We start from the raw sequence: 27,222 nt of genomic DNA, 5'->3' as shown, positions 1-27,222 counted from the left end.
AATCTAAGCCAGAACTACGTAGGCCTTGATTCTCCACCGAAAATGGAGATACGTAGGAGCAAGGCAATGCCTTGTCAGGTTCTTTCCTCACAAATATCTAAATGTTTCCTCAACATCTAAATCATGATCTCTGTTGTACTCGTGATGTACTAGTGTTCTTCTAGAGCTTATAACATTCGGTCTGTGTAAGTCAGAGTGTTTGTGGTTTACTCATTAAGTGTTCGATTGATGTTTTATTCATGCCAGTATACTATTTTAATTGATTATTCTACGTGGCTTTAAGAGTGTATGTATGCATTATCATTGTTGGCATTACAGTGAAAGGGTATGTGATTCAAAGCGATGAAAGTGTATGGTTATAAGTGGTTTATGATGAAAATATGAATGATTAAATGAGCATTCCACGGAGGAACGACTCAGAATTTGATTATTGAGATTTGTAAAGTATGACTGTGGGAAGTTAATGCTGGCTGTTCGATCCTGATGTTCCGTGAGTGCTTGTCCTCAAGTAGAGGGCGCACGTCATGTGTGGGAACGGCAGGAGGTCGTTGTCCTTAGAGGTACTTTGGACGGACGTACTAACCTCGGGTGGCAGCTGATGAGGATGCCAGTTACTACACCACCCGGGTGCGTGAACGCCTGTAACTACGCAGATTTCATACAGTCCGGACAGTCAGTCGTGTTGAGTTTTATTTTGTACGTGCGTTAAATTATGTGATGTATGATGAATGCGTATGTTGCTATGTATGTGTGGAATAAACTGTTGACTGGAACTTATATGTTGATGCATGAGTTAAATTACGTAAGCTTACCCTTTCGTTTTCCTTGTGTTGTCCTTTGTCCTTGTACGTCCGTCTTGTCATTGCGATGATCATCCGTGTGGATGTGAGCAGAGGGAGACGAGCGTTTGAAAGAGGCGCTGAATGAAGAGAACCTGGTTGATGTTGAAGTGAAGACCGAGCAGTGAGACGCTCGGCTAGTTAGTTGTTGAAATGAGTGGTCGTTCGACCATCTCTAGTTTTCATTTAAATTGGTTCCGGCCGTTCGATAATTGTTTCTGTAAACCGTTCGGCCAGGTTTCTTGTACGTTCGACTTCTTATTGTAATTCTTATGTGTGACGTGCGGCTTTTGCACATTTGTCCGTTATGTTGGTTTTGTACTCAAGGACGTTCGTCCTTGCGCGTTTGTTCGTTTGAAAGTTTTAAAATTTTCAATTTTCTAGTGGAAAACTGTTTGAATTATTATTATATGTGATTTTCTAAATTTATAGTTATGACTGTATTTTTGGGATGTCACAGTATGAATATTGCTTATTATTATCTAAGATTGAAATTTTAAAAAAAGAGATATTTATATAAAATTTCAATTTTTATTGGTTTAATATTTATTCTTTGTGAGATTTCGATGGTGTATTATAATTTTTATTAATATAAAAAAAATTCATTAAAATTTAAAGAAATAAATAAATAAATAAACATTTAAAATATTTTAAAATTTTGATGTTTTTTCTAATTTTTTAAAAATATTTTTTAATTTTATCAACTTTGTTTTATTAACGTTAATAAAATTAATAAATATTTTTGTTTTCATTTAGTATTTTAATTTGAAATATATATAATTATAATTTATTTTTAAATATTTAATATTTAAAAAAATGCGAGTACATCTATTTAATGTTGAATATTTAATAATTTTATGTTTATTTTACTGTGATTTTTTATTTTTTTATAAAAATTGATTGTTGATGTTGAAATAATATAAAAATAAGTATGAATATAAATATAGATATATTCGTTATTTGGATGAAATTTGATAAAAATGTACATACGTTGCAAATATAGGGATGTGATAAATTTTCATTTTAGACATGGATATGAGAGATAATGAAGGAGGTCCTTATCCCATCCCTTATCATCCTGGATATCACTTTCTTAGATTAGACGGGTAACATCGTTTTTAGTAGTTTCTTCAGTATTCTATTTTTAATTTAAGTTTGGATTATGTAAAAGTTTTTTAATTTTCATCTAAATGAAAGGAGATTTTACATCTTGTTTTTTACTGATTGTGCATTATTTGAACTTGACTAGTATAGAACAAATAAAATTCTTCTGAATATTTCTGTTTGGACCGAGTAAAATAATATATAGAATTAAAAACAGTTTATTGTATTATTGTAAAGACCCGGATAAATATCCAATAGCAGTTAGTTTAATTAAATTAGAAAGTAACAGTTTGGTTATATTAGTGATATTTAAAAGATTGAACATTTAGTAGAACTTTAAAAAAATAAGATTTAATTGGAAATCGATGAAAACAGCTAATACTACTTATAATAATAGTTAGTAAACTTATTATTATATATTATTTTATTTATAGTGGTTTTTATTATAATTTAAAATGAAATATGATTGTTTGTTTAAATTTAAATATGAACATAATATTCCTACTTGGTAGCTCACACATAACTTTATTAGAATAATTCCATATCTAATATTTGTCCTTTTGCTATATGTGAGAATTCTCCATAATAACAATGGTCGACATTTTAAACTCAATGCAAGAGTATCATTTACAATCTCTTAGAGTTCAACCTAATCAATTTGATAATTTAATTCCACTTTTTACTTGTTGATTAAAGAATACTCTTAGATACACCTTAATAATCTCACCCCATCTTTCTTATTCATTTTGTAATAAAGTTTGAAATTGGTATATGGTTTTGGTAAGAAAAAAATTTGGCTGTTTTCTTTTACTTTTAATTTTCAAAAATAGCTTGAATGAGGTTACGTTTTTCTTGAATTTTAAAATTTATTAAAAAGTTACTTTTCAATAGGTTTTGAAATTCAGATTTTTCTTCAATGAATTTTAAAATCCATTGAATTTTTTTTTCTTTAAATAAATTTTAAAATCTCTTGAAAAAAATTTTGAAATTTTTTTTAATGAATTTCAAAATTTATTGAAAATAAAATCTTTTAACAAATTTATTTGTTAGAAGAAATTTTTTTTAACAAATTTTAAGTTCGTTTAAGTCTTTAAAAAAAATTTCAACAGAATTTAATATCCGTTAAAAAATTCTTCAACAAATTTTAACATAAGTTAAAATTTTCAAAAGATCTTTTAATAAATTTTAAAATTTGATGAAATACAAAAGATAGGAGTGTATAACTTTTTTGAATTGTAGAAAGAGAAAATATTTAAAAAAAATTGTTTTAAATGAATTTTTTTACAAAGGATAGTTTTAAAATATTTGAAGATGCAATAAAAAAAATGTCCAAATAGTTTAGCTATTTTCGTCCCAAAATAAGCCCAACCATTAAAATCTCTATTTCTGTTCACCATCTACGCTAACCATTTAAAACATTCACTACATTTACTACACCATTAAATAATTAAAATTAAACATAAATATATTTAATTATCCCTCTAATTCGTTCGTACACTTATTTAACACACGTTCTTACAACACATTATATAAGCATTAAGGGCATTTGACATTCAAAAGATATCTTGTCATGTAGATAGATATATGGAAATAAACTGTCTGAAGTAATTTCCATGAAAACACGTGATATTAACAAAGATATCTTAATTTTGATAATAAGCTCACCAATTTTCAATACACTATTTATTATTTTGTTAAATTAATTGAGGGTAAAGTTTTTTATTTTTTTTATTTCAAGTACTTGAAAATGACTCTATTATTTAAACCAATCCTACTCATTCAAGTGTAATTGCTTTCTGCAGATGGTATTTATAGTGTACAAGAAAAACATATTAATCTACCAATGTTTACCATTTTATCATAGATAAGGTGAAACTAGTTTGGTATTCAAAGATTCCCAAAATTATATGGAAAATTGAAAACAACACGACAAAAAAAAGAATATTCGGCTATATTACCATTGGAAAGAGAAAGTAGAAAAATAAAATAAGATTATAAACATATTTAGATAAACTTATTCCTAATTATTATTAAGAGAATAAAATAAAAACGTTTTTTTCTCTATATAATAAAATTAACTTATTGGGAGGTTAAAGAAATTTTCAAAAAAGTACTAGACAATAACTTTTACACGTTAATTTATATCGGAATTAATTTTAACTCATACAAAATTCATTCAATTTTTTAATGAGTGTTTATAGAAAATTTGTACAAATAAACCTTATAATATTTCTTTGATTTCCGCATTGAAATCCGGAGACTTCTATTTTTTTTCTTCATAATTTCGGTTTAAGATTTTAAGAAAAATCATAATTTTAAAAGTTATATAAAAGTATAAAGACTTGTACATGATAATTTTAATCTGATCTACAAGTAAATTCATATTTTTACTAATTTCCTTATTTAAAAAAGCAAAATCACATAAATTAATCTTATTGTAATTAGTATGACTAAATTTTTATTGAGTTTATTTTTCGTTATAATAGTTTTGAAATAATCCCTATTGTTTCGATTTTTTTATTAATAATTTCCTAGTAAGAGAGTATTTGGCATCTTTCATTACTTTGATTTCATTTAAAAATGTTAATTTCGATAATAAAAATTATATAACCAAAAAGTGAATTTAAGGCATTTTGGAGGGAGAAAAACATAAAGTAAAACGAAGGGTCGGTTAAAGCTAAATTGAAGAGAGTGATGTCATTGAATTTTGGTGTCTAAATTGTGAGATGGACTTGGCATCAAACCTCACAAAGAAAATTGCAAATCCTTCTCCTCCAATTCATCACCTTCTTCTTCTTCTTCTTCTTCTTCAATTTTCTTTAGCATTGTTTCTTCAAGTTAAATCCACATGCTGTTTGTTGGTCCCTCAATGTTCAAATCTGTCTCTCTCTGTTGCTGCTGAGGTCCTTTTCCTTCTTCAAAGTGTTCTCGTGAAACCCCATTGCCAAGAAACCTCCCACAACTACTTTCCCATGTGACTTCTCAACCTTCACCTTCTTCTTCTGACCAGAATTGACTTCCTTATAATAAACACTTACTTTCCTTCTTTTGGAGTTCCACCCTTCATCACCATCACTCCCCTTTTTCCATTTTTCAATCCAAAATCATTTCTTTGCTGGGGAACCAAAAATGGGTATGTGGAAATTCAGTTTTTTGGGGTTTCTTTGTGCCTATTTTCTCTTTACAATTGGTGCCGTGGAGCTGGGCAGAAACCAACCAACTGAAAGAATCTCAGGTTTTTTTTGCTGATTTTTGTTTTTTAGCTTCTTCCTTTTGCTTGGCTTTACTTTGGTCGTGATCGATTAACTGTGGTTATGTTTGATGTTGATTTTGACCGCATTGTATTGCGGTTTTCAGTGTTGTGTCTGTGGTTACTGTGAATGAGTTTGATTAAGATCCGGTTGTGATTGAGGTTGATTAGGATATTTGTTGCATAAGTTGACGAGTTTTTTTTTTTTTTTTTGTGAAGTTATTGTTTCAACCATTGAGCATTGGGTTATTCAGCATTGAATGTGGATGGTTATTCTAAAGATCCAAAAGTACCAAGCTCTTTAATTAGATACTATAAATACTGGAATTTGACTGTATTTTTGCTTCAATATTCAATGTTCAATGACTGCGATTGGGTTAATGGTTTGGATAATGAATAACTGCTTAGGTTGCGTACCTTAAATGGTAATGCATGCCAAATGACGCCTTAGGACTATTCATGGTTGTGCTTGATTTCAGAGAACACATAACAATTAATTAGGGTATCTGAGAAATGTTTTGGTTGGTCTGCCCATGAACTTGTTTACGCTAGTAGATTGTAGATTGATAATTTTTTGTCTATTGGTTCTGTTATTTCTATAGATTGGCAATCTGATGTACCCAAAGGCATAAAAACAATGTATTGTAAACACATTTTTAAGGTTTGTTTTTCAAAATCTAGGGGGCTCTCTTACCGGCTTCTGAGTTTCAATTTTGATAGTGGACTATTGTAATAGAAATTTCAACATTTCTGTTGCCTTCCTCTCTTATCCGAAGAGTTAAAAGTAAATTATCTTGTTTACCAACAGAAACTTGATTACAATTTAAATTGGAACTCTACAATTTGCAGAATATTCACTTCTTTTCTTGCATTTTGAGCCTTATAATGCTAAAAAGGGGGGAAATGTTAGCCAAAATATGAACGCTACTCCCTGACAGAACACGTGTCTAAATTTTATGAAGACATTAATATTAACTTGCCACAGTGATGTATAGATTTTGAAAACATAGCATCAGGAAGTAGCTGGAATGGTTGTTAAGTTAAACAAGGTATATATAAAATTATGGTCTATCCTTTTTGACCCTTGGGATTTTAAGGTGTTTATAAGCAGTTTTTTGTGCTCTCTCTCATTGAATTACATTAAGCAATTATATTTCTGGAGATATACTATAGTCCAATACACTTTTTATATCTGTGAGGTTATAAGCATGGTGTGGTTGAACCAACTGCAGGTAGTGCTGGTGATGTATTGGAAGATGATCCAGTGGGAAGGTTGAAGGTTTTTGTATATGAACTTCCAAGTAAGTATAATAAGAAAATTCTTCAAAAAGATCCGAGATGCCTCAACCATATGTTTGCTGCTGAAATCTTTATGCACCGGTTTCTCTTATCTAGCCCTGTCCGTACCCTTAATCCGGAAGAGGCTGACTGGTTTTATACCCCTGTATACACCACTTGTGACTTGACACCAAATGGCCTCCCTTTACCCTTCAAGTCACCACGAATGATGAGAAGTGCCATACAGCTTATTTCTTCAAACTGGCCCTATTGGAATCGCACAGAGGGGGCAGATCACTTCTTTGTGGTTCCTCACGACTTTGGGGCATGTTTTCATTACCAGGTACAAATTTTGTGCATTGTTTTCAATTTTCATTATTTATACCACTTTTATTATATATTTATATTAATTTTTACAGGAAGAGAAGGCAATTGAAAGAGGGATTCTTCAACTGCTAAGGCGTGCTACATTGGTTCAAACATTTGGACAGAGGAATCATGTATGCTTGAAAGAGGGCTCAATTACCATTCCTCCATACGCTCCACCACAGAAAATGCACACCCACCTAATTCCTGATAAGACTCCCAGGTCCATTTTTGTATACTTCCGAGGACTTTTTTATGATGTTGGCAATGACCCTGAAGGTGGTTACTATGCAAGGTAGGCCTTATTACAAGTTTAAAGGAGAAGGTCTGAGTGTAGCCTTTTATTTCTTTCATATAATAGATGCATAAGAAAGCTGATTTACATTTTTTTCGAAAGATGCAATTACTAGTAAGGACTTTGATTCATATAAATATTGTATTTTGTTTAACTATAAAAGTCAAGTCAATCATATTAAGATCTATTCCTTACCTAAAATTGATTCTTTCTAAACAAAACATTGAAAGTCAAGTGTGCATCAGTGTATGCAATAACAAAAGAAGCTTGGATCAACAAATAATCCCTATTGATCAAACGGCCATGTTCTGTAATCTTGCAGAGGTGCAAGAGCAGCAGTGTGGGAGAACTTTAAGGACAATCCTCTATTTGATGTCTCCACTGAGCATCCGACCACGTACTATGAGGACATGCAACGAGCTGTGTTTTGCCTATGCCCACTTGGATGGGCCCCTTGGAGCCCAAGATTGGTAGAGGCTGTGATATTTGGTTGTATACCTGTTATTATTGCAGATGACATCGTGCTGCCATTTGCTGATGCAATCCCATGGGAAGAGATAGGAGTGTTTGTTGCTGAGGAGGAGGTTCCAAAGTTGGATACCATACTCACATCTATCTCACCAGAAGTCATATTAAGGAAGCAAAGATTGCTTGCTAACCCTTCCATGAAGCAAGCAATGCTTTTCCCACAGCCTGCTCAACCTGGAGATGCCTTCCATCAAGTTTTAAATGGACTGGCAAGGAAGCTGCCACATGACAACACCGTGTTCTTGAAACCAGGGGAGAAGATCTTGAATTGGACTGCTGGACCTGTGGCTGACCTTAAACCTTGGTAACATTTATATTGCTTTTTCTGAGGCCGTTATAGGATTCTTTATTGTTCTTGCTCAATCCTCCCAAAGTGTTCATAGGGGTTGATAAATGAGATACCTTTATTTTTGTTTTGTAAATTTTGTTATTTCCATAGATAATTCATTAGGTCATGTAATCCGTTTTGCAACATGATTGAGGTTTCATAGTATGCTCCAGATTCTTGTTTCCTCCTAATACATGTCTTATACTGCATGCTGGACTCTGTAAATTGGATGGCGCTGCAAATTAAGTTGTGATGGCAATTAACTTCACAGTAGTTCTTGCATGTATTATTGTTCAGAGACAGTTCTATTTGAGGTAGATGGAATACTAAATGTTGGCACTATTACACAGAATATTTAAGTCTTGGTATGCTGATATTTTCATGTTAAATTGATGATATCAGTTTGAAATGAAGATTCAATATTACCAGCACATTGTTTTGGTCAAGGTAAAAGTGAGGAAGAAAAAAAAAGGAAAGGACTTAAAAATTGTACATTTCTATATTTGGTTGGACTTGAGAGAGATTTACAAGTATTTAAAGATAAAAATATTTTTATTTATTACACGTATTTTTTTATGCAGGTTATTTTTGTAATTTTATGTACATATTCTTTTTTTCTCTATTTTTTTTATACTACTGAACAATTTTTTTATTCATAGAAAAAGAAAAGACAAATAAAAAATCACTAACAAATGGTTATAGAACCTACTTTATGAGCCAATAGAGTGCAAATTAAGTCTTTTATGACAAGAATTTCACATCTTTAATTGAATCTATGCATTGTTTTGCTTATAAAGACTATTAACCTAATTACAAAGACTTCTAAAATATTTAAAGAGATTCATTTACAAGGTATGACCAATGACGCCTTCGTCTTATGCCTTCACTAAAATTTAAGTTGTGTGTTATAAAAAGAATATATTTGTAGTTAGTTTCTTAATATGATTGTACAAGATATAAACATATGCGCTACTGTAGATCGTTTAAGAAATTTTATTACTAATTTAAAAAGTTATAAGAAAATTAGTTACATTTATTATTTTGAATTTTAAATCATTGAAGTTAGGAAAATTTAAAAAAAAAAAAGAATGTTACGATACACAAAAGTGTTTTGATGAAAATTATAGTGATGACATCTATCAAACATTTAATTTCTTTTGTTCTTAAAAAATAATTTTTAATTCTGATTATTTTATACACACACACACATATATATATATATATATATATATATATATATATATATGAAAACACTTTATATTTTTATTCACTGCTCACTTAAAAAAATTAAAGTATATAATCAATTTGGATTTGTTTTTATTTCAATGGAAACAATCTAAATTTTACTGAATGTTAATTTTTATTAGTTGTCTTCATTTTTTTAACTGATGTAGATTCAAAAGAGAGGTTAAAAAATAAAAGTTATAGTCGTACTAGAAATATTAAATTATATTAAAACATTAATCGTTTTTAAATGTACGTGATGTTATGGGAAATTATTAAAACTTGTAAAAATTGTCTTTGTCGAAAGAAATAAAGCTCAATTATTACATCACGTCTGTTTCTATTTGGAGAAAACTTCTTCAAATACGGTTTTAGGATAGAAAAATAAGAAAAAAAACAAAAGTCTTCCAAGAAATAAACTTTTGGAGAAATTATAGCTTCTACACATTAACTTTAAATTATTTATGTAAAAAATAATTTTACTTTTTCCATAATACTTTTCTTCATTTAAAGTGATTGTACAAAACTGTCTTCAATCAAATGAGATATGAAATATTAATACCCAAAAGAATCAAATGTTGTTGAACAAGTAATCATCCAAAATGAGATAAATATTGTCTATACGCGTCTTTAAAGAAAATAGGTTGAATTTTTTCCCAAAATAATAATTTTTTTTAAAGAAATTTTCTAAATGAATCTAATGTTTCTTTACTTCTCCAAATGGTTTAAAAAAAGAGAAAACATAGAAAATAATTTAAGGTCTAACAAACTTAGGTTTTGTAATATTGGTTTTATATATTTGTTATTGTCATTATAATGGTTTGAAGAGAAAAGTGAAAAAAATAAAAAATTTAAAATTTGACACCATCATCATTATTTTATTATTATTATTATTATTATTAATCACGACCAAACTATATGACATCATATTTGAAGTACTATAATATCAAGATCCAAACAAATTACAAAAATTAATTAGTAATATCTAGTTAAAGTTCTTAATAACAAAAACTCATACAGACTTAATGCAAATATAAAATGATGCTTACGTCGCATAAATGATCTATTATTGATAAACATGCCCAACTTCTTCACTCATGTGTGTAGGGTCAAAAATCATCCGTAAATATTGAATTATTTGTCCGAATTAACTTTCAATAATAATTTATGTACTTTCTGTTATTTTAGCTTTAGTTTTTGGAATAAAAAAGCAATTAAAATTTTGGAGGGGTCGAATTTTTAACTGTTACAAAAATAAAATGACATTAGTGTTTTTTTTTTAGAAATTTCTTTTAAAAAGGTGTATTGGAGAAAAAGAATTCTAATAAGCTGAGTTTATTTTAATAATTTAATAAATATTTCAGAGTCTGAAGAGCCTCTGTTAATGAATTTAATAACCACAAATGATTGGTTGCAGTAGTTTTTGCACATTCCACTGAAAAATAGCCATGGCAATGGCTTCAACCACTGCTTCTCCAGTGACAAATTCAAGCTTTTTCACTCCCCAAACATGGTTTCAGAGTAGACCCTTTAGGTTCCTTACTCCCACAACTCATAAACATCACATTTCACTCACACCCTTATCTTCATCTTCTTCTTCTTCTTCTCTTACTGAATAAAGCTGCACTTGCACGGTTGCACCACATTCACATCTTATCTCTCATCTTATTCTCATTTTCTTTCCCTTCCATTGCTTTTTCTACTCTCAGTTTGCACTGTCTGGGAGGAACAATGGAACATAACAGTTATAGGACAAAGATCAAAAGCACTATTCTTCACCATCTCTTCCAGAAGGAGCGACAGAGCCCTTATTATGACAATCTATGTCGTCCTGTTTCAGATTTGCTTCCTTTCATTGCCAATGGGATCAGAGGTGTCACCACCAATCCAGCGGTGCTTACTTTTCTTATTTGCCTCAAAACTATCTTCTTTTGCATCAGTTTCTATGTTATCTTGGCTACTTTCAGTGTATTGGTCTTGATTGCTGTACGATGGTCTCACATTGCAGATTTTTGAGAGAGCTATTTCATCCTCAAATGCCTACGATGAACAGTTTAGGTAGTTTTTAACTTGATCTTGGATTCACAAGAGATAACCTTTTCGCAAGAATAGGAAATGAAGTCCATAGTTTTGCCCTTAGCTTCCTGTAATGAGGAGAGATTTGAATACTTACTTTCGGTAATTAATTACTGTTCAAATCAATAATTAATAACACTATTCAGTTAACATATGTATAATGGTCAGTTTATCCCTTAATCTGAGTTTGTAGGAGGTAAATACTAACTTTTCTCTCTTCAGAGGTAGAAGAGATCAAGAAAGGGAAACCATTACCAAATGCTACTTCTTACTATATGAATGGTCAGAACAATAAAAGATAGTTAAATCAATCAAAATACCATATATATATATATACTGTTAATGAATTTATGGAATGAATACACTCATTTCACATTTTTAAACTAACAGTCAGAGGATCTTAATTAACAAAAACGAGACCTGCGGTTTACCTTGATATCCAGAATATGCAACTGATGTATGATGATATTTCTTTCTGGGTATGATACAAAATATTATTAATTTGATTTGCAATCAAGTAGGAAATTGGTAGGGGCAGGAAAAGACACAGAGGGTGCCTATTGGGAATTAGTAGTGAAAGACATACATGATACTTGCAAAATCTTGGAGCCAATTTACAATGATTCAGATGGGGTAGATGGATATGTATCTGTTGCAGTTTCCCCCAAGCTAGCAAATGATACCAAGGGGACAATTGAAGAGGCAAAATGGCTTCATAAGATGATTGGGTGTTCAAATGTTTACATTAAAATTCCTGCAACCGACGAGTCCATTCTTTCTATGAAGGAGGTTATTTCTCTGGGGATAAGTGTGAATGCCACAGTAAGTTTGTTAATTATGTGCTTTCTGATGCCACAAATTTTGATCCTCAATAGCTGCAGCAGCAATACCCTCAGAGTTTGTGTTTTTGAAACAGCTCATATTCTGCCTCCCTAGATATGAAGCAGTGATTGATGCTTACTTGGATGGCCTTGAGGCTTGTGGGAGAACTGATCTCTCCAAGGTTTCGAGTGCAGCAGCATTCTACATCAGTAGAGTGGATACTACACTTGACAGAAAACTTGACCAAATTGGTACCTCTGAGGCTCTTGATCTCAAAGGAAAGGTGTGAAGCTGTTTGTTTTTTAACATTCAGACAGCTTCGTTTGAGAAAATGTTTCATACTTTAGTTTTTGTTTTCACTTTCAATCTAAACATGTTGTTTATTTTAACCTTATTTCTGTTTTGTAAAGTTTGTATAAGATATAGTTAACTCCTTTTCAGTTTGGGATGTTTGGCCTGAAAATGTTACAACAATTGTGGTAGGGTGCAATTGCTCAAGCAGTCTTAGCTTACCAACTTTATCAGAAAAAGTTTTCTGGTCCAAGATGGGAACACTTGGAGAAGAGAGGTGCCAAGAAGCAGAGGTTAATGTGGGCTTCAACGAATGTGAAAAATCCAGCTTACCCTCACACATTTTATGTTGATTCTCTTATTGGACCGGATACGGTGAGTAATGCAAAAATTATATACTTTCAAATCTATGTGCTTCTAAAAAAGACCTATAATTCTATCATATACTTAAAAATTGTTTATTTAATGTCTACAATCACTATTTTATTTATTTTTAATGAATGCATATATTATATTAGCTATATATTAACTACAATATATTTTTATTATTAGGTTGGTGAAATAACCTTGCCTTGTATTTTATGGGTGTGTAGATTTCAACGATGCCAGAGCAAGCTCTCAAAGCCTTGATGGAGCATGGCATTCTTTCAAGAACTCTTGATGCCAAAGTATCAGAGGCTCAACAAATTTACAATGCAATTCAGAAGTTGGGGATTCATTGGCCTTCTATTGGATCACAACTCGAACGTCAGGTGCTGGATTCCTTCACAAAAAGCTTTGATAATGTGCTCAATTGCATTCACAACAAAACACTTGTACAAGTCTGAGGCAACACTGCTTTCATGTTAATTAATTGTTTATGGCTCAAAATTGTACCAGAGACTAAAAAATCTATGTACTAATAAATATTTCCTATACCTTTCAATTTTTAAACATGTATTTAACTAAGAAAACTTACTACTAGTCTATAAGCCAAATTTTGGCACATTGGGATGATGATTTGGTGTGTCCCAAGTTAAATATCGAAATAAAATCAATTTAAAATGTATAAAAGATATAAATATTATTATCAATTAATTTTGTGAGATTGAAGTAAATTTAAAATTTACTTCTCGAATTTTCAGTTAAAGTTTAATTTATTATATATTTATTGTTAACTAAACATATTATTGAGCTTATCAAACTTAAAGAAAAAATGTATTTTCAATAAAAACAGTTTATGGTAATTTTTTATTTCTTTCAGACTTTAAAAATAATGTATTTTCAATAAAAATGGTTTATGGTAATTTTTTATTTCTTTTCAAGCCACTGGTGTATAATTTTTGAAAATATTTTAACAAAGAGATATTTATTTCTTGAATAAAAAAACAATCATATTCAATTGTAATTAGTATTCCATTTTCATTGGAACTCTGTAATTCCAACTTCACTCTAAAAAAAAAAAGCCTATCTTTTTATACATAATTACACGATGGATTTAATTTGAGCTCTATTTAAAAGAATTATTTCTTTTTCAAGCCAATTCGAAGTTATATAGAGTCACATGTCAAAAGTTATTATCACATTTCTATTATTTAGTTTATATTTTATTTTTTTAAAATAGATAACAACAATTGTATTGTCATTATTTAATATTTAGTATTATTTAAGTTATATAAATACATTTCCCTTTTTTACCTAATATTATAAATAAATAAAAAAGTAAAAATGTTTATTTTCCCTGAACATGAAATAACGAGTTTGCCACGTTTGCACATCCCCTTCTTTCTTTTCACGACCATTCTCTTTCTTCTCTTATCTTCTTCTTCTCTCTCTTTCGTTCTTTCTTTCTGTGATCCTCAACTCAACAACAAAGCGGGGCCTCAGAGAGCAAAAATGGCATTGCAGGCACCAAGTCTTCACTGCGTCCCCACCGTGAATGGTGGCCTGAGAAGACCCTCCGCCAGCCCTTTTGCTCTCAAGTCCTCATTCTTCTCTGGTTCACTCAATCTTCATCTTCATCCCAATCACCGCCACCTCATTTCAGCATCACCTAGGATTTCCATGCGCGTCGCTTCCAAACAGGCCTATATCTGTCGCGATTGCGGGTCAACCTTCATTTTTTTGTTCTTTTCCGCGTTTTCAATATAATACTGAGAGATATGCGATAATTGATATAAATTTTGTTGTTGTTTGATGCAGCAATTATATGGTTTTGGTAATGCTATTGTTGTTGATTGATGCAGGTATATTTACAATGACAGAACTCCCTTTGAAAAGTTGGCTGATAACTATTTCTGCCCTGGTAATTGCTCCTTCCATGTTTTTCTTCCCAAACTTCTTTCCCCTTACTAACCACTCGCAACTGTATCTTACAACAATTTTTGGATTAAAGTTACGACAGTTTACAACAATTTTTGGGTACGTGTGGTGTGCACAAGCTTATGACTTACTAGATAGAATAAAGAAAAATCACTTCTCTGTGAAAATTAATGTTTGGAGAAATTATATGAAAATTTTTGGATGAATATACATACAAGACAATTTTTTTTATTTGTATTTTAGAAGCAACATTTTTCGCTCTTTTTTTTTCATTTGATTTGATGCCTTGAAGCATGTTTTTCTGTATTGAAATTTCCGAAGTACTTTCCAACTTCAATCTGAATATAACCTTATTCACAAGAGCCATTTTATATGGTAACATATACACTTTTACGTTAATTTGATACAAGATACAAAAATAAAATAAAATGATCTAAAAAAATTTAAGTTTTATATTTAAAAAAAAAAAAGATGAGAGTAAAAAATAAATAAAAGTAATATAAACGAATGTAGAATATTTAGGTTTGTGAAATAATATTTTCCTTTGTCTTGTTGATATTCTTTCTTCATGCGCGAGTTTTGTAAAAGAAATATTAAAAGATTAGTTTAAGTTATAATATATCATAATTCAATAAGATTTTACCATATTAATACATTCTTCTATTCATTAAGATCATGTACAGATAAACTCAATCTTTTTTCTTCTAAATATTATAAAATATAGACAGTGCATCAAAATAAGTTCAATCTTGTTTCGCAATGGAAGATATAAGATTGTTTAGTGGTAAAGTTGGAAGAAGGCGGGAAAGGATGTGGATTTAACTCCTTTGGTTTAGCGGATTTTGAAGAGATTGGAAGAGGATATGAGTTCAACCCCACTAACAATTAACATTGTCCACTAAAAAAAAATCTTGTTTTGCAATTGGAAACCAAGATTAATCACTTGATACCTCAATGAGTTAGCCTCTTTGTAAATTGAAATGTTAGTGTTTTAGATTGATATTGGATGATAGGGAATCATGTTGAAATACTACCAAGCACAATGTTAGGTAAATATTTATATATTTCTTTTTGTGTTGAGAAATTGACCCCATGTCTAAAATTGGCTTTGCAATGAAACAACTCTTTTTTTTTTATAGATTTTTTTTTTACTTATTTTACGATCAAGTTGGTTTTGGAATAAAAATACTCGAATATATATTAAACAACTTCTTGACTCAAAACACACTTCTGAAGAGATGGTTTTGCAAATCAATTTAAAAAATGCTTGACTCAAACACACTTCTGAAGAGATGGAAAAATGTGTTTATGGAATGGTTAACGGTTAGCCGGCTCTTGGTAAAAATTAGTGGAAGCAGAAAAAAACGAGTGGAAAGAAGTTGGTAAAAGTGCATATGATTGCCATAAATAAATAGTGTTTTGCAGTTTGTGGTGCTCCAAAACGAAGATTTAGGCCATATGCACCAGCTGTCAGTAAAGATGCCAATAGCACAGATGTTAGAAAGGCACGAAAAGCTGAACTACAGAAAGATGAAGCAATTGGGTAAGCTATAAATCTTTATCTGTTTCTCTCAGTCATTATATCTCCACATTATTTTCGCATTAACATCATGCAATAAATTTTGCACCAGGAAAGCACTTCCTATTGCAGTTGTCGTGGGAATTGCAGTGCTTGCTGGATTATATTTCTATCTGAATAGCCAATACTAGGCTGAATGAATGTTTGATTGCAGTTTATGCCTTCCTTTTCTGTTCTTCATTCTGTCAGAATGACCATACAATAAATGATACAATTATTTTTAGAGAGAAGAATGTTCATATTTGTCAACCCTGGCGGGTCAAGGATGCAATGCAATGTTGTTAATAGAGGGGAGAATTGATTTATTTACTTTGTGCCATTAACCTGATAAAAATCATTTTGCAAAATTTGTGTTTTCAACAATGTCTAGAGTTTTCTAAGAAAATGTGGTGTCAAGATTTTCTTCTCTAAGGAATCTCTCGAACACACAGTCAAACCCTCGTGCTTGTAGCCTTCACGAGCTTCTTTATAGCTGGATTGAGAACTGTGGTCTCAAAACCTTTTCAAAACTATACAAGGATTTGCGAGCATTCTGAATAAACAGTAAAATCCTGCACTTAATGATCGTCATATTTTTCAGGATTTTTAAACGAATTAAATATTGGCATTTGACATAAAAGATTAAGATAGTGTTAGTGTGAAAAAAGAGTAAAGAATCTCCACTTTACGATTCGAGGAAAGTATCTTGATCAAGTTCCAGATTTACTATATAAAGTTTTCCGTATTGTTTCTTTGAGGTTTTTATCCTTCCTATAATTGGACGAATTTGAAATAAAGAAAGCCAATAAACGGCTAAAGTAGACTACTAAAGTACTACACAAATAATGATATTTTGACATCTATTTTTTTTTTTTTTACATTCATACGTTACTATCTTACTTTTAAGTTTTTATAAATACAAAAGTTTTTTTATGATATGTTATTCCTGGATCAGTTGTCAAATGTTGTGAAACAATTCTTTTTTTTCCGTAACACAATGTGATCAAAGGCAAAGGAAACAGGAATTTAAAAGTGAGCAAAAATAGATGGATTTTCGATTTTGTACCTCTTTGTTTCCCTGACATCACAAACTCTTGCACATTTTAAATATTGGAATCTGTCCAATCGCTCTTACATTTTTGCCCCTTCAATATTTTACATATTATAAAATTTCTTCTCACTGAACTTTTGCATGTTGCAACTAACAACTAAAAGAAAATAAACTAAAAAAATAACAGATTGTATCTTAAAGTAGAGACCAAATGGATATAATGCATCAAAGAATGAGAGACTCCATTTTTTATTAGAGAGACAGAAAATTAGAAACAAGCCCTACACATATGAGAAGACTGAGTAATGGCAAAACTGCATTAAAATTTTGAAATCTAAGACCAACCAAATTAACGACAAGTAACACTACATCAAGGATCAACATATAGCAGATTGGAGATAGATTAGACTATTCACCTGGGAGGGTTGGACTTAAGTTGGGATTACAGACAAAGTGAATGTAAGAAAGGCCAAACCTAACCTACACATCTAAAAGGGCGAATCGTATCTAGAACCAAAGATGGGAGAGATTAAAATTAAGTTGGAAACAGAATCAATTTTGTTGGAATAAAATAAAGCCATGTTGGAACAGAGACATATCTTTCTAAATAAGGAATCTAAAATATAACAAAACGTAAAAATAATACATTGTTTTAGGTTTCCTGGGCAATGTTCTTTTAGAAATGGTCTTGTTTACGGCAGTGTTCGATGCTGAATGTGGAAGCATTGTTTAACAGGAATTCAAACCACGAATTATCACCACGTAGGTGGAAGACTACGCACTTGTCTCTAAAATTAATTGAAGACAGTCTAAATTATTTCAAGAAATTATTGTATGTGCTGCAAAAGATAAAGTGCAAACTCCATTCTCACTCACGATTACTTAGCATAAGCAGAATGTGGCATCTCTCTCATTAACATTCCATGAGAAGAACCACCAGGAACACCATCTTCTGATTCTAAGACGACCGCATTCGTTTTGTCCGATGTCTCGTTCTTGATCTCATTAAAACAGTACACAGGAGCCTGCCAATATTCATCCTCAAGCACTGCACCTACCTCAAATGTCATCACATGAGCAACCATCCCTGCATCCACCGTAGCAATATCCACGCAACATTTATTAATCATTTATAAACTAAAGACCAAAAAACATAAATAGCTATTAACGAGAATAACGATATTGCAGAAAAGTAGTAGCATGAATGCTTAGAGTTTGGTTAGAGAAATTTCTAAGCAAACACTTTTAGGCCAAACAAATTAAAAAAAAAATGGAATCAGTTTCTCCATTATCTAAATTAACTTGTTTACGAACTACTTTATAAAAGTTATTTCCCGATCCTCCAAAATCTAATTTTTAATTCATCAATAAGCTAATTTTAGTTCACTGATTAGCTGATCGATTTTTTCATTCTTATTTTTCTCTCTCGTTGTGAAATTTTTTCTTTCAAACATAACTTAGTAGCAAATGACTGAGGACATGTTTGCTCACAGATTTAGTGTGTAACAGCATCTGATAGAGAATTACGAGGAATCGTGCAAATGAAGAGAAAAGGTATACAGTTGACTAACCGGAGAAGAAGATCCACTTGACGGGTCTTCGGGTGAGGACATCCTCGTAGTAGGTGATGAAGTCGACTTTCTCCCAGACGTTGCAGAGGAAGTTGTCGACATGCTCTTGGCCGAGGTAGTTAGCGCCGTCGAGCCAGTTAGGGCGGAGAATGCCAACGTCGAAGAGGATGATTTTGCAGGTTTTGTCGAAAGGTTGGAGCGTGTAATAAAAGGAGGTTCCGTTGTCCCATTCGAGGTCGTAGGTGAGTTCGCCCAGCTGGTGTTGAATGATGTTGAAGTTGCGGCCATTGGGCCAGTCGTACCATAAGTCCGTCTTCTGGAGATCGCCGCTTCGGTTTATGAACAGAACCGAATGAAACTGGTGCGGCCAATCAGCTGGCACTGGAATTGAGTCATTCGCTGTTGTGAATAGGAAATGTTGAAGAAAGAGAAATAAGAACAAGACGTTAATGGCTTCCGCTGCAGAGGCCATTGCAAATACAGGGCAAGCGTGAAGGGAAAGAAGATAAGGAATGTGGCGTGACATTGACCATTGTAGAGTCAGTGAAAAAAGATAAAAAAAAAAAAAAAGTTATATATTATAATCGTGTTTACCTGAATAATTGAACGAGTCAATACATAACATAACTATAAAAATGGAAATGGTTGTTTAGTTTCTTAATTTAAAACGAAGGGCTTTTGAATAAAAATTATTATTATTAGTAAAAATAACCTTTTTCCACTAAATTACATACATCAAACTATCAAAAATTTGTTGATCACGGTAGAATTAAATAGATTTGATTCCATGAACTTTTTGTTTATAATACTAAGAGTTGACATCCTAAACAGTACATGTTTCGCAATGATATTTTAACTAACTACATTTCTAATCCAAAAGTTAATCTCATAACTCGTAAAAAGTGTCTCAGAATCTTCGAATTACAACAAGTTTTGCATCTTTACTTTTAACTTTCAAATTTCCCAACTGTATTTGCTATCATCTGGGCCATGTCAAGCAGCAACCTCAAATTAATGAAACCGAAGTTGTAGCAACGACACCGCTCTTTTATCAGTGTAGTTCATTTGCTTTTTTGTTCTGAATAGAACAAACCAATTCAATATTCAGATAGTAACAATGACATACGAAAAGGATGAAGGAGTTCAAAAAATGTCGAACAAAGACACACAATTAGAACGGAAAATCCAGAATCAAGCATTTCGAGCCACAGTATAAATCACTCATCAGCTATATCAAGCTTCCAGAATGCCATCAGTTTTCATCCCTTTTACTGTTCTCTAGTAGCTACCATATATACCTTTATTTTGCAGTTACATAACTGTAAATAGTAGTATAAAATACGGTAAATGTGTTTTTTCATTGTTACAAATGAAAAGATCGTTTATTCCGAAGCTACTGGTTCCCAGTAATGGGACCACCCCGGAATTTCTTGATATCATCCCAGCCTCTTACCCATGGTTGGCCAGGTGTTGCTCTTGTTTCAGGAGCAGAATGACTCTCAAGATTTTTCATAACTCCTTCTCGCACTGCAGTAAAGACCTGTGCAACAATCGACAGGCATGAGAATTCATACCCCAAAGAATAACAAAAATCTAACCAGGTAACCAAATTGGAATTTCATCATTTAAATAACAAAATAAGACTCACTGGGTTTGTGCTGATTGATTCCGGGGGTTGCTCTTGCCCAGATATCCAGTTCCATAAATCTGGATTCTCCTGTAAAACAGAAACATGATTTTGAGGTGAACCCGGTGACACAGACTCAAAATCAACGTATGTGCCTCCCAAACATGAGCAACAAGTTGTTATCGCATTTCCATTATTTATCAGAACAAAAGCATCAAACAAACTACATTTATCATTAACCTTCCTTCTCATTTTACAGATTCAAGATCTAATTTGCTCTTAAAAGTGTATAAATAAAACGGTTAAGTTCCAAAGGTGATAAATTAATCTCTCCTCTCCAACTTCTTTTAGAATAATCTCACAAATTATCAAGATGATAATCACCACTCCATCCTTTATTGTACTATAAGAAGCCACACTTCCATTTAAATTTTCCACACATAAAAAGGCCCTCTTAGAGCGGACACATCAAATATTTACAAGAAAACTAACCCGAATAAAATAAAGAATCGTTACATTGAAAAAACTCATCAACCTTTGCATAATCGTAATTATTTGACTGAAAGCCATTTTCACATATGAAGAGGAAAAAGCCCCCAATAAATGCATAAAACATGAGAAATTACTAGGTGTCCAGGACCACCACCTCTCTATGGTGCCACCAATGTTCATATAACACATACGTAAACTTTCCTGTTTATAAGAAAGAATTAGTAACACTTGATAATGTATCATATGAAAGTTAGCAAGGACCATTTAATAGTTTCTCCGCCTACGATCATGTTGTCAAGATAGGTTCTTTTAAATAGATAAGCATGTTACCTCCAAAATACATGTAACTATACCCTATATTCTTGTATATTAAAAACTCTTAATGTTTGAATTTCCAGATGGCACTATCACCGTACTAACAGATTATTTTATTAAATGTGTATTGTAAATCCATTATTTCTACTATAAATCCTATTAAGTTAGTAAGGGTGTATTCTATTGGAATTTCAAAAGATTTAAAAAACTTCAAAAAAATGGCTTGTGGTATTTAATCAGAAACTTTCAAACATACAAAAATATTGGGGTATTCAATCAAAACTATCAAGATTTGTTTTAGGTGACAACAAAATCAGTGGTATTCAATTGATATTTCAAAAGACTAAAAAAATATAAGGTACTCCAAATCCCATAAATTTCAATGGATTATGTCATTGATTAAATTTTTACGGATTTTTTGTGATTTTTTATTTCTATGCATAAATATCATTCCCATGAAATCCCTCACCAAAACATGTGAGACTTTTCTATTCAATATAGCAGCAATAGAGTTCTCTTCCAATTCCGGATGGTATTTCTACATTTAAGTAACTGTTTTCCATTATAGTTAACGAAATGAAAAATGCAGCTACTAGGAATTATACAAAAACAACATATAAAAAGGAAAAAAAATTAAGAAATTAATGGAGTGTTAGCAACATGTCGTTTGACAAGCCTCCAGTAACAGTCTAACTGCTAGAAATATAATTGTTCATCTGATCCAACTGCAATGAATTAAGACCCCTCGTAATTTTCACAGAATCTCTCAGTGAACACCAAAATAAAGCTAAGCAGTTTGATTAGCCAGTGTTATTAATGATCACCCTAATTACATGATGGTAACTACAATAGTTTTAATTGAAATATGACAATCCAATCGAAATAATAATAATATATAAAGTGGAAAAGAGAGTACCAAGTCAAGAACATGAACTAGAGCTCGAATGCGATTTTCATCCAATGAGCGAATATTATCCTCCACCCATTTCCCAAGCACCAAATCGAGTTCCAGGAACCCTCGCTGCTTGCTTCTATACAATAGCCTAAGGGAATTGCCAAAAAATAATGATTAAAAAAAGGATGATCATTCATTAACACATCACTTTTAATATCATTTAAGAACGAAAAAAAAGGGAACGGAAGATTGAGAAGGAGAACCTGTTGAACAAGCGTCTTTTGCTTTCTTCGTTGGAAAGATCGATATTCAGAGATTGAGAGTGAGAATCGTTGGCAGCGTGGGATGTGAAAGGGTGAAGGGAGAAAAGGGTTCTAGGAAAGGGGTTCTGAGATTTTGGGAAAGAGGAGGAGTTGAGAAGGTTGGTTATGAATCTTGTGATACGCAAGGAAGCCATGAGAAGGATTGGGTTGTTGCGTTGCTTGTGGGTATCTTAGGCAGGTTTATGCAAAGGTGGAACCTTTCTGCTGCTGGTGGCGCTACCGTGGCTATATTTCCTCCACATCCCACATCGAAAACCGAACGCATCTCTCGTAACACTTCCTACTGTTTTTCCTCTGTCAATAAGAAGTAAAGGTGATAAAATATAAAATATTAAAGCAATTTTTTTTAAATTTTCTCTTTTAGCTATCTCTGATTTTTTTTTTGATAACTAGGATAGTGTTAAAAAGTTATTTGTTTTTAAGTAATTGTTTACCGTAAAATAAATACTTCTTTTAGTTAAAAGTAGTTGTTAACTCTTTTAACACTTAAAATTGTTGACATTTTTTTCTCTTAAATTACACAAAATACAAGACTTCTCATTTTCTTAGAAAGAAAGAAAGAATGGAGACACTAAAAAGAATACCTTAAAACTACTTCAAAATTTAAGGGTAATTTTATTCAAGAGAAATTCATAAATACATTTATGTGGTTCTTATAAAAAAGAGTTATTATCCCCATTCACATCTATCTTTTTTGGGAGAAATAATTAAGCAGACAACCTTTTATTTTCTTTTACTTTTTTGTTAGATAAGTTTATATATAAATACAATTGGATAATAGAAATAGGTTGAATTGATATTTATTTCTGAAACTAGATTTAATCTAATAAAACATTTAATGAGACTACAACTAATAAAGTTCCTTATGTTTTGACCACGAATATTTATTGATTGAAAGTACAATTGATATAGTTAAAATGGTCTAAGGAGATTAATACAAATTAGTTTAATAATTGTGATTAAAGTGTGAATATGCGATAATTATACCAATGGTCAGTAAACGTTCATTACGATTTTTATAAATAAAGTTTCAAGTAAAATAGTTGGTGATTATTAATTATTGCATCTAATACTTGAGTGTTTGAACTTTTTCTGAATTAAACGTTAGAATACCTTTTACTAATATTATTTGAGTGACTTTAGGTAAATGAGAGTATTGTATTAACGATTAGATCAAAATTAATCACAAAAAAAATGGTAGAAAATAGAGGAAATGGTTGAATTTGGAAAATAATATTTAAACTATATAAAAAGAACAAAATGCTTTTTAAGGAAAGAAGAAAATAAAGAATGAAAATTATAAAATGAGGTGCACAAAGAAGAAGTGTCTCAATTATAGTTAATTGTTGAAATATTTTTTTTATTGATTTATCAAATGAGTTATTTGAGAAAATCTTGTTTCCAAAGCTTACACACAAATGAATTAAATTTAGGGTTAATGTGTACTTGATTACTATATTAAAATAAAGTTTTAATTAACTTTTAATTATTTTTTAAAATTGTATGAGTTTATAAAATATTATAAATTGTAAATAGACTCCTAAATATTTTAGAATAATTGTAAAATTACTCTTTAGTTAATTTTTATTATTTGAAATTTAATTTTTAAATTAGGATCAAATTCCATCTACTTGAACTTAAATGTAATAAAATTTTGCCTAATCTGATTTAGCACAATTTAGACCTAATTTAACTAAATTAACTAGGTATAATTTTTCTCGATATAACTTAGATCTAACCTAATTCGATGATATCGAACCTATATAAACCTAACTTGACCTTACTTATAATGATTTAGGTTTAAGTTTAGATTAAGTTAATATTTTTCATGTGGGTAAAGATTTGTTTAAATAATTGTTTTTATTTTCATTTTTATTTTTAAAGAATTATTATTTACTGTAAAAAGTAACTAATGAGTTATTCATAACTAATCAACTTTTGATGATACGAAATTTCCTTAGAAATTTTTTTAGCTCTATGATATTTTTGGACTATGTAGATGACGATCAAACCTTATAAGCTCACGCGTCATTCTCATACTCCACATATTTTGAGGATAATTTTATCTAACAAAAATTATAAATACATCTCCATTATTCTTTTTCTTTTTTTTTTAAATTCCTTTCTTCTATCATAGATGTTTTTTAGGTAGACAGTCTTTTTTTTATCGAGATATTTTATTACAAAAATATTTTTTCTAAAATGGTTTAAACAAACACATCTTCACTCTTTTTTCATTTTTAAAATTTTCTACTTCAACAATCTGATAATTTCTGATTATTCCTGGTGGTGTGTATCTAAACGGTGTATTAGAAATTTCATTCTTCCCATTTTGAGGCTGATTTTGAAGTATAACACACTTTAATGCCAAACAGCACGTATATATAATTTTATACATATAGATAGAAAGACAAAAAAAGATGCTTTTACATAGTTATAATTACATTTTTTAGTCTTATTTTTATTTAAAGTTAAAGTATTTAATTAATAAATAAAGTAAATAATTTAGATAGTGTGATTTTAAAAAGTTATTATAATAAACAGTATAATTTTATTGAAATATCTGTTAACATTGTAACATTTTTTTATTCATTCATCGAAATGCTACACCAGCTTATTGATTTTGAAACATTTAGTAAAATCGATTTATCAATTAGGTGAGACACAACTAGTCAGCTTGAAAGAAGAAGATAAAGTAGCAAGAGCTGGGAAGTAAAACTAGTCTGTAACATAACAAATGTTTGACAAAATTAGTATCTTATGATATGAGAAAAGTAAAGATAGCATAGTTGAAGTAACAAACATGCAGTAACTTCCTTTTCCTTAAGCATCAGTGATCACTGATCAGTGAAGAAACATCAAATATCTAGAATAATGAACTAGTCACTAAAACAAAATGACTTAGAGTAATACTACTTTTGTATGTGACATGACATTGACAATGACAAACATGCAGATTTCCTTCAATTCTGTGAAGATGGTCTGAACCTGATTGTTGAACTAAGTGCTTAAAAGTTAATTTCCCGTCTCTCTGCAAAGAACTTGCCTGTAATAGCTTGATCAGGAAGAAGGGAAAGCCAAACTCCAGAATCAGCACCATCCTCAACTGACACACTTCCTGCATAACCAGTGAGAGCAGTTTTCACCCAACCAGGGCAATAGCTGTTGATAAAAATCTTTTCACCATCTGGTCTCTCAGAAAGCTTGTGTGCCATGAACCTTGTGTATGCATTCACTGCTAGTTTTGACATTGAGTAGTCTGTGAAAGTTGGAGGCCACCCTCCTGATTTCCAAGTTCCATCTTCCACTTGTTTCAGAAAAGTTGCTACCATATCATCAATCAGCTCCTCTGTAAGTGTTTCAATATTACTTAGTTTCTCCTTCAATTCTTCATTCTCCAATCTCTGCAGTGTATGTTAACTCCACCAACTTAGACTCACCTTTTACATAATCACCTACCACTTTCTTAACTTTTACCATTGCTATCTAATTCATTCTAAGTATAAAAAATCTTTTACAGAACATGCAACATATTGTTTACTCACATTGCGTTTGCCGTTTAGTCGACCAAGACGCGAGCTCACATTTACGATGCGTCCACCAGCAGAGGATGGCTTCATCAATGGAATCATGGCTTCGATCATACGCTTGGTGCCAAAATAATTTGTTTCAATGACCAAATTAGCATGTTCAACGGAATTATTAGACCCAAAGTTGAAATTCACACCAGCGTTATTTACCTGCAGAAAAATGATATTACGGCATAATTACAAACACAATAAGGGCATCTGCTACTGCTACATTGCATGCTGGTGTTATACGGAGACTAAACTCAAAAAAATTATATAGTCTTTATGCTTTCATGTAACTCCTTGAGGTATCCTTTCAATTCAATTTCCTGATACCTTGACCAAATCTAAGTTTCTAACAATTTGGCACAGATTTAGTTGCATATCCATGTCTTAGAAGCTTACCAGAATGTCCAAGCCACCGTAATTTTCCTTCAACCAGTCACCGAATTCGCTGATGGAAGAAGGGTCGAGAAGATCAAGCTGATGGCATGCCACATCTTGCAGACCACCCTCTTGCAAGACTTTAATTGATTCAACTCCAACACTAGCATCTCTTGATGTCAGTATCACAGTAACTCCATGATCAGCAAGTTGTCTAGAGATCTCGAACCCAATTCCTCTGTTTCCTCCGGTAACCACGGCAATTGTTTCCTTGGACCACCATCTATTCATAAGCACAAGATTAAACACAGGTGGAAAAAGAGTAGGATCTCTAGTTCCATCAATCACGGATTCTCCATTGAACTTTGATCCAAAAATCAAGGTCAATACACAACAAATCACATTCTCTGAATAATTTAAAATTCATTTTAAACTACAGAACGGTGATAAATTGATTAAATAAAAAATTGTATAAAAGAGGATAAAGTTGAATCCTGAAGATTTGGCGATATATATGAGAAGGAAATGAAAAGAAAAGGAACCTCTGGTGATCAGCATAAGGAATTGTCCTGAGAAGAGATATCTCCTGCAACCTCTTATCTTTTCGCTCTTTAGCTTTTTCTTTGTGCCCCATTGTGTTGGTTCAGCAACAAAACCATGTGGTGTTCATGTTCAAAGAGATGAAGCTTGTATCTGTCTCACACAAACACAAATGAGTGGCAATGCATGCATGCA

General features: G+C 31.4%; 6 protein-coding genes across 6 annotated transcripts; 3 read left to right on the top strand and 3 right to left on the bottom strand.

The window, feature by feature from the left end:
- The first annotated feature begins 4,649 nt into the window (after positions 1-4,649).
- LOC108320754 (probable beta-1,4-xylosyltransferase IRX10L) lies at positions 4,650-8,179 on the top strand. Its single transcript, XM_017552308.2, has 4 exons — positions 4,650-5,178; positions 6,426-6,814; positions 6,891-7,132; positions 7,455-8,179. Exons 1-4 carry the CDS (start codon positions 5,073-5,075, stop codon positions 7,966-7,968), a joined length of 1,251 nt encoding a protein of 416 aa, XP_017407797.1. The 5' UTR covers positions 4,650-5,072; the 3' UTR covers positions 7,969-8,179.
- Positions 8,180-10,590: 2,411 nt separating this feature from the next.
- Positions 10,591-13,326, top strand: LOC108334399 (uncharacterized). The gene is made up of 7 exons (XM_017570231.2): positions 10,591-10,746; positions 10,922-11,105; positions 11,221-11,270; positions 11,810-12,110; positions 12,205-12,393; positions 12,594-12,776; positions 12,995-13,326. The coding sequence occupies exons 1-7, from the start codon at positions 10,661-10,663 to the stop codon at positions 13,226-13,228; spliced, it is 1,227 nt and encodes a 408-aa protein (XP_017425720.1). The 5' UTR covers positions 10,591-10,660; the 3' UTR covers positions 13,229-13,326.
- An 840-nt stretch (positions 13,327-14,166) lies between these two features.
- On the top strand, positions 14,167-16,586 carry LOC108334678 (uncharacterized). The gene is made up of 4 exons (XM_017570585.2): positions 14,167-14,488; positions 14,627-14,685; positions 16,128-16,245; positions 16,334-16,586. The coding sequence occupies exons 1-4, from the start codon at positions 14,277-14,279 to the stop codon at positions 16,410-16,412; spliced, it is 468 nt and encodes a 155-aa protein (XP_017426074.1). The 5' UTR covers positions 14,167-14,276; the 3' UTR covers positions 16,413-16,586.
- Positions 16,587-17,907: 1,321 nt separating this feature from the next.
- LOC108335040 (uncharacterized protein At4g14100) lies at positions 17,908-19,429 on the bottom strand. Its single transcript, XM_017570962.2, has 2 exons — positions 18,883-19,429; positions 17,908-18,398 (listed from the first exon to the last, which is right to left on the bottom strand). Exons 1-2 carry the CDS (start codon positions 19,406-19,408, stop codon positions 18,190-18,192), a joined length of 735 nt encoding a protein of 244 aa, XP_017426451.1. The 5' UTR covers positions 19,409-19,429; the 3' UTR covers positions 17,908-18,189.
- A 624-nt stretch (positions 19,430-20,053) lies between these two features.
- Positions 20,054-22,832, bottom strand: LOC108323780 (succinate dehydrogenase assembly factor 2, mitochondrial). The gene is made up of 4 exons (XM_017556514.2): positions 22,475-22,832; positions 22,233-22,359; positions 20,531-20,599; positions 20,054-20,422 (listed from the first exon to the last, which is right to left on the bottom strand). The coding sequence occupies exons 1-4, from the start codon at positions 22,666-22,668 to the stop codon at positions 20,276-20,278; spliced, it is 537 nt and encodes a 178-aa protein (XP_017412003.1). The 5' UTR covers positions 22,669-22,832; the 3' UTR covers positions 20,054-20,275.
- Positions 22,833-25,211: 2,379 nt separating this feature from the next.
- Positions 25,212-27,222, bottom strand: LOC108323779 (uncharacterized). The gene is made up of 4 exons (XM_017556513.2): positions 27,030-27,222; positions 26,509-26,770; positions 26,080-26,274; positions 25,212-25,938 (listed from the first exon to the last, which is right to left on the bottom strand). The coding sequence occupies exons 1-4, from the start codon at positions 27,119-27,121 to the stop codon at positions 25,543-25,545; spliced, it is 945 nt and encodes a 314-aa protein (XP_017412002.1). The 5' UTR covers positions 27,122-27,222; the 3' UTR covers positions 25,212-25,542.

Source organism: Vigna angularis, chromosome 1, assembly GCF_016808095.1.
Source record: "Vigna angularis cultivar LongXiaoDou No.4 chromosome 1, ASM1680809v1, whole genome shotgun sequence".
Taxonomy (NCBI): Eukaryota; Viridiplantae; Streptophyta; class Magnoliopsida; order Fabales; family Fabaceae; genus Vigna; species Vigna angularis.
The sequence above is the reverse complement of the archived record's forward strand: the minus strand, read 5'-3'. Positions and strand labels throughout refer to the sequence as shown.

Coding starts and splice junctions, on each gene's coding strand:
- LOC108320754 (XM_017552308.2), top strand. CDS start 5,073: ATGGGTATGTGGAAATTCAGTTTTTTGGGGTTTCTTTGTGCCTATTTT. Junction 5,179..6,425: donor ACCAACTGAAAGAATCTCAG/GTTTTTTTTGCT, acceptor AACCAACTGCAG/GTAGTGCTGGTGATGTATTG. Junction 7,133..7,454: donor GAAGGTGGTTACTATGCAAG/GTAGGCCTTATT, acceptor GTAATCTTGCAG/AGGTGCAAGAGCAGCAGTGT.
- LOC108334399 (XM_017570231.2), top strand. CDS start 10,661: ATGGCAATGGCTTCAACCACTGCTTCTCCAGTGACAAATTCAAGCTTT. Junction 11,106..11,220: donor GTGTCACCACCAATCCAGCG/GTGCTTACTTTT, acceptor CTCACATTGCAG/ATTTTTGAGAGAGCTATTTC. Junction 11,271..11,809: donor GCCTACGATGAACAGTTTAG/GTAGTTTTTAAC, acceptor GCAATCAAGTAG/GAAATTGGTAGGGGCAGGAA.
- LOC108334678 (XM_017570585.2), top strand. CDS start 14,277: ATGGCATTGCAGGCACCAAGTCTTCACTGCGTCCCCACCGTGAATGGT. Junction 14,686..16,127: donor TGATAACTATTTCTGCCCTG/GTAATTGCTCCT, acceptor AGTGTTTTGCAG/TTTGTGGTGCTCCAAAACGA. Junction 16,246..16,333: donor CAGAAAGATGAAGCAATTGG/GTAAGCTATAAA, acceptor ATTTTGCACCAG/GAAAGCACTTCCTATTGCAG.
- LOC108335040 (XM_017570962.2), bottom strand. CDS start 19,408: ATGTCACGCCACATTCCTTATCTTCTTTCCCTTCACGCTTGCCCTGTA. Junction 18,399..18,882: donor CAAGTGGATCTTCTTCTCCG/GTTAGTCAACTG, acceptor CGGTGGATGCAG/GGATGGTTGCTCATGTGATG.
- LOC108323780 (XM_017556514.2), bottom strand. CDS start 22,668: ATGGCTTCCTTGCGTATCACAAGATTCATAACCAACCTTCTCAACTCC. Junction 20,600..22,232: donor TAGTTCATGTTCTTGACTTG/GTACTCTCTTTT, acceptor TCTGTTTTACAG/GAGAATCCAGATTTATGGAA. Junction 20,423..20,530: donor AATCAATCAGCACAAACCCA/GTGAGTCTTATT, acceptor ATTGTTGCACAG/GTCTTTACTGCAGTGCGAGA.
- LOC108323779 (XM_017556513.2), bottom strand. CDS start 27,121: ATGGGGCACAAAGAAAAAGCTAAAGAGCGAAAAGATAAGAGGTTGCAG. Junction 26,771..27,029: donor CCTTATGCTGATCACCAGAG/GTTCCTTTTCTT, acceptor GCTTATGAATAG/ATGGTGGTCCAAGGAAACAA. Junction 25,939..26,079: donor GACTAAACGGCAAACGCAAT/GTGAGTAAACAA, acceptor CATACACTGCAG/AGATTGGAGAATGAAGAATT.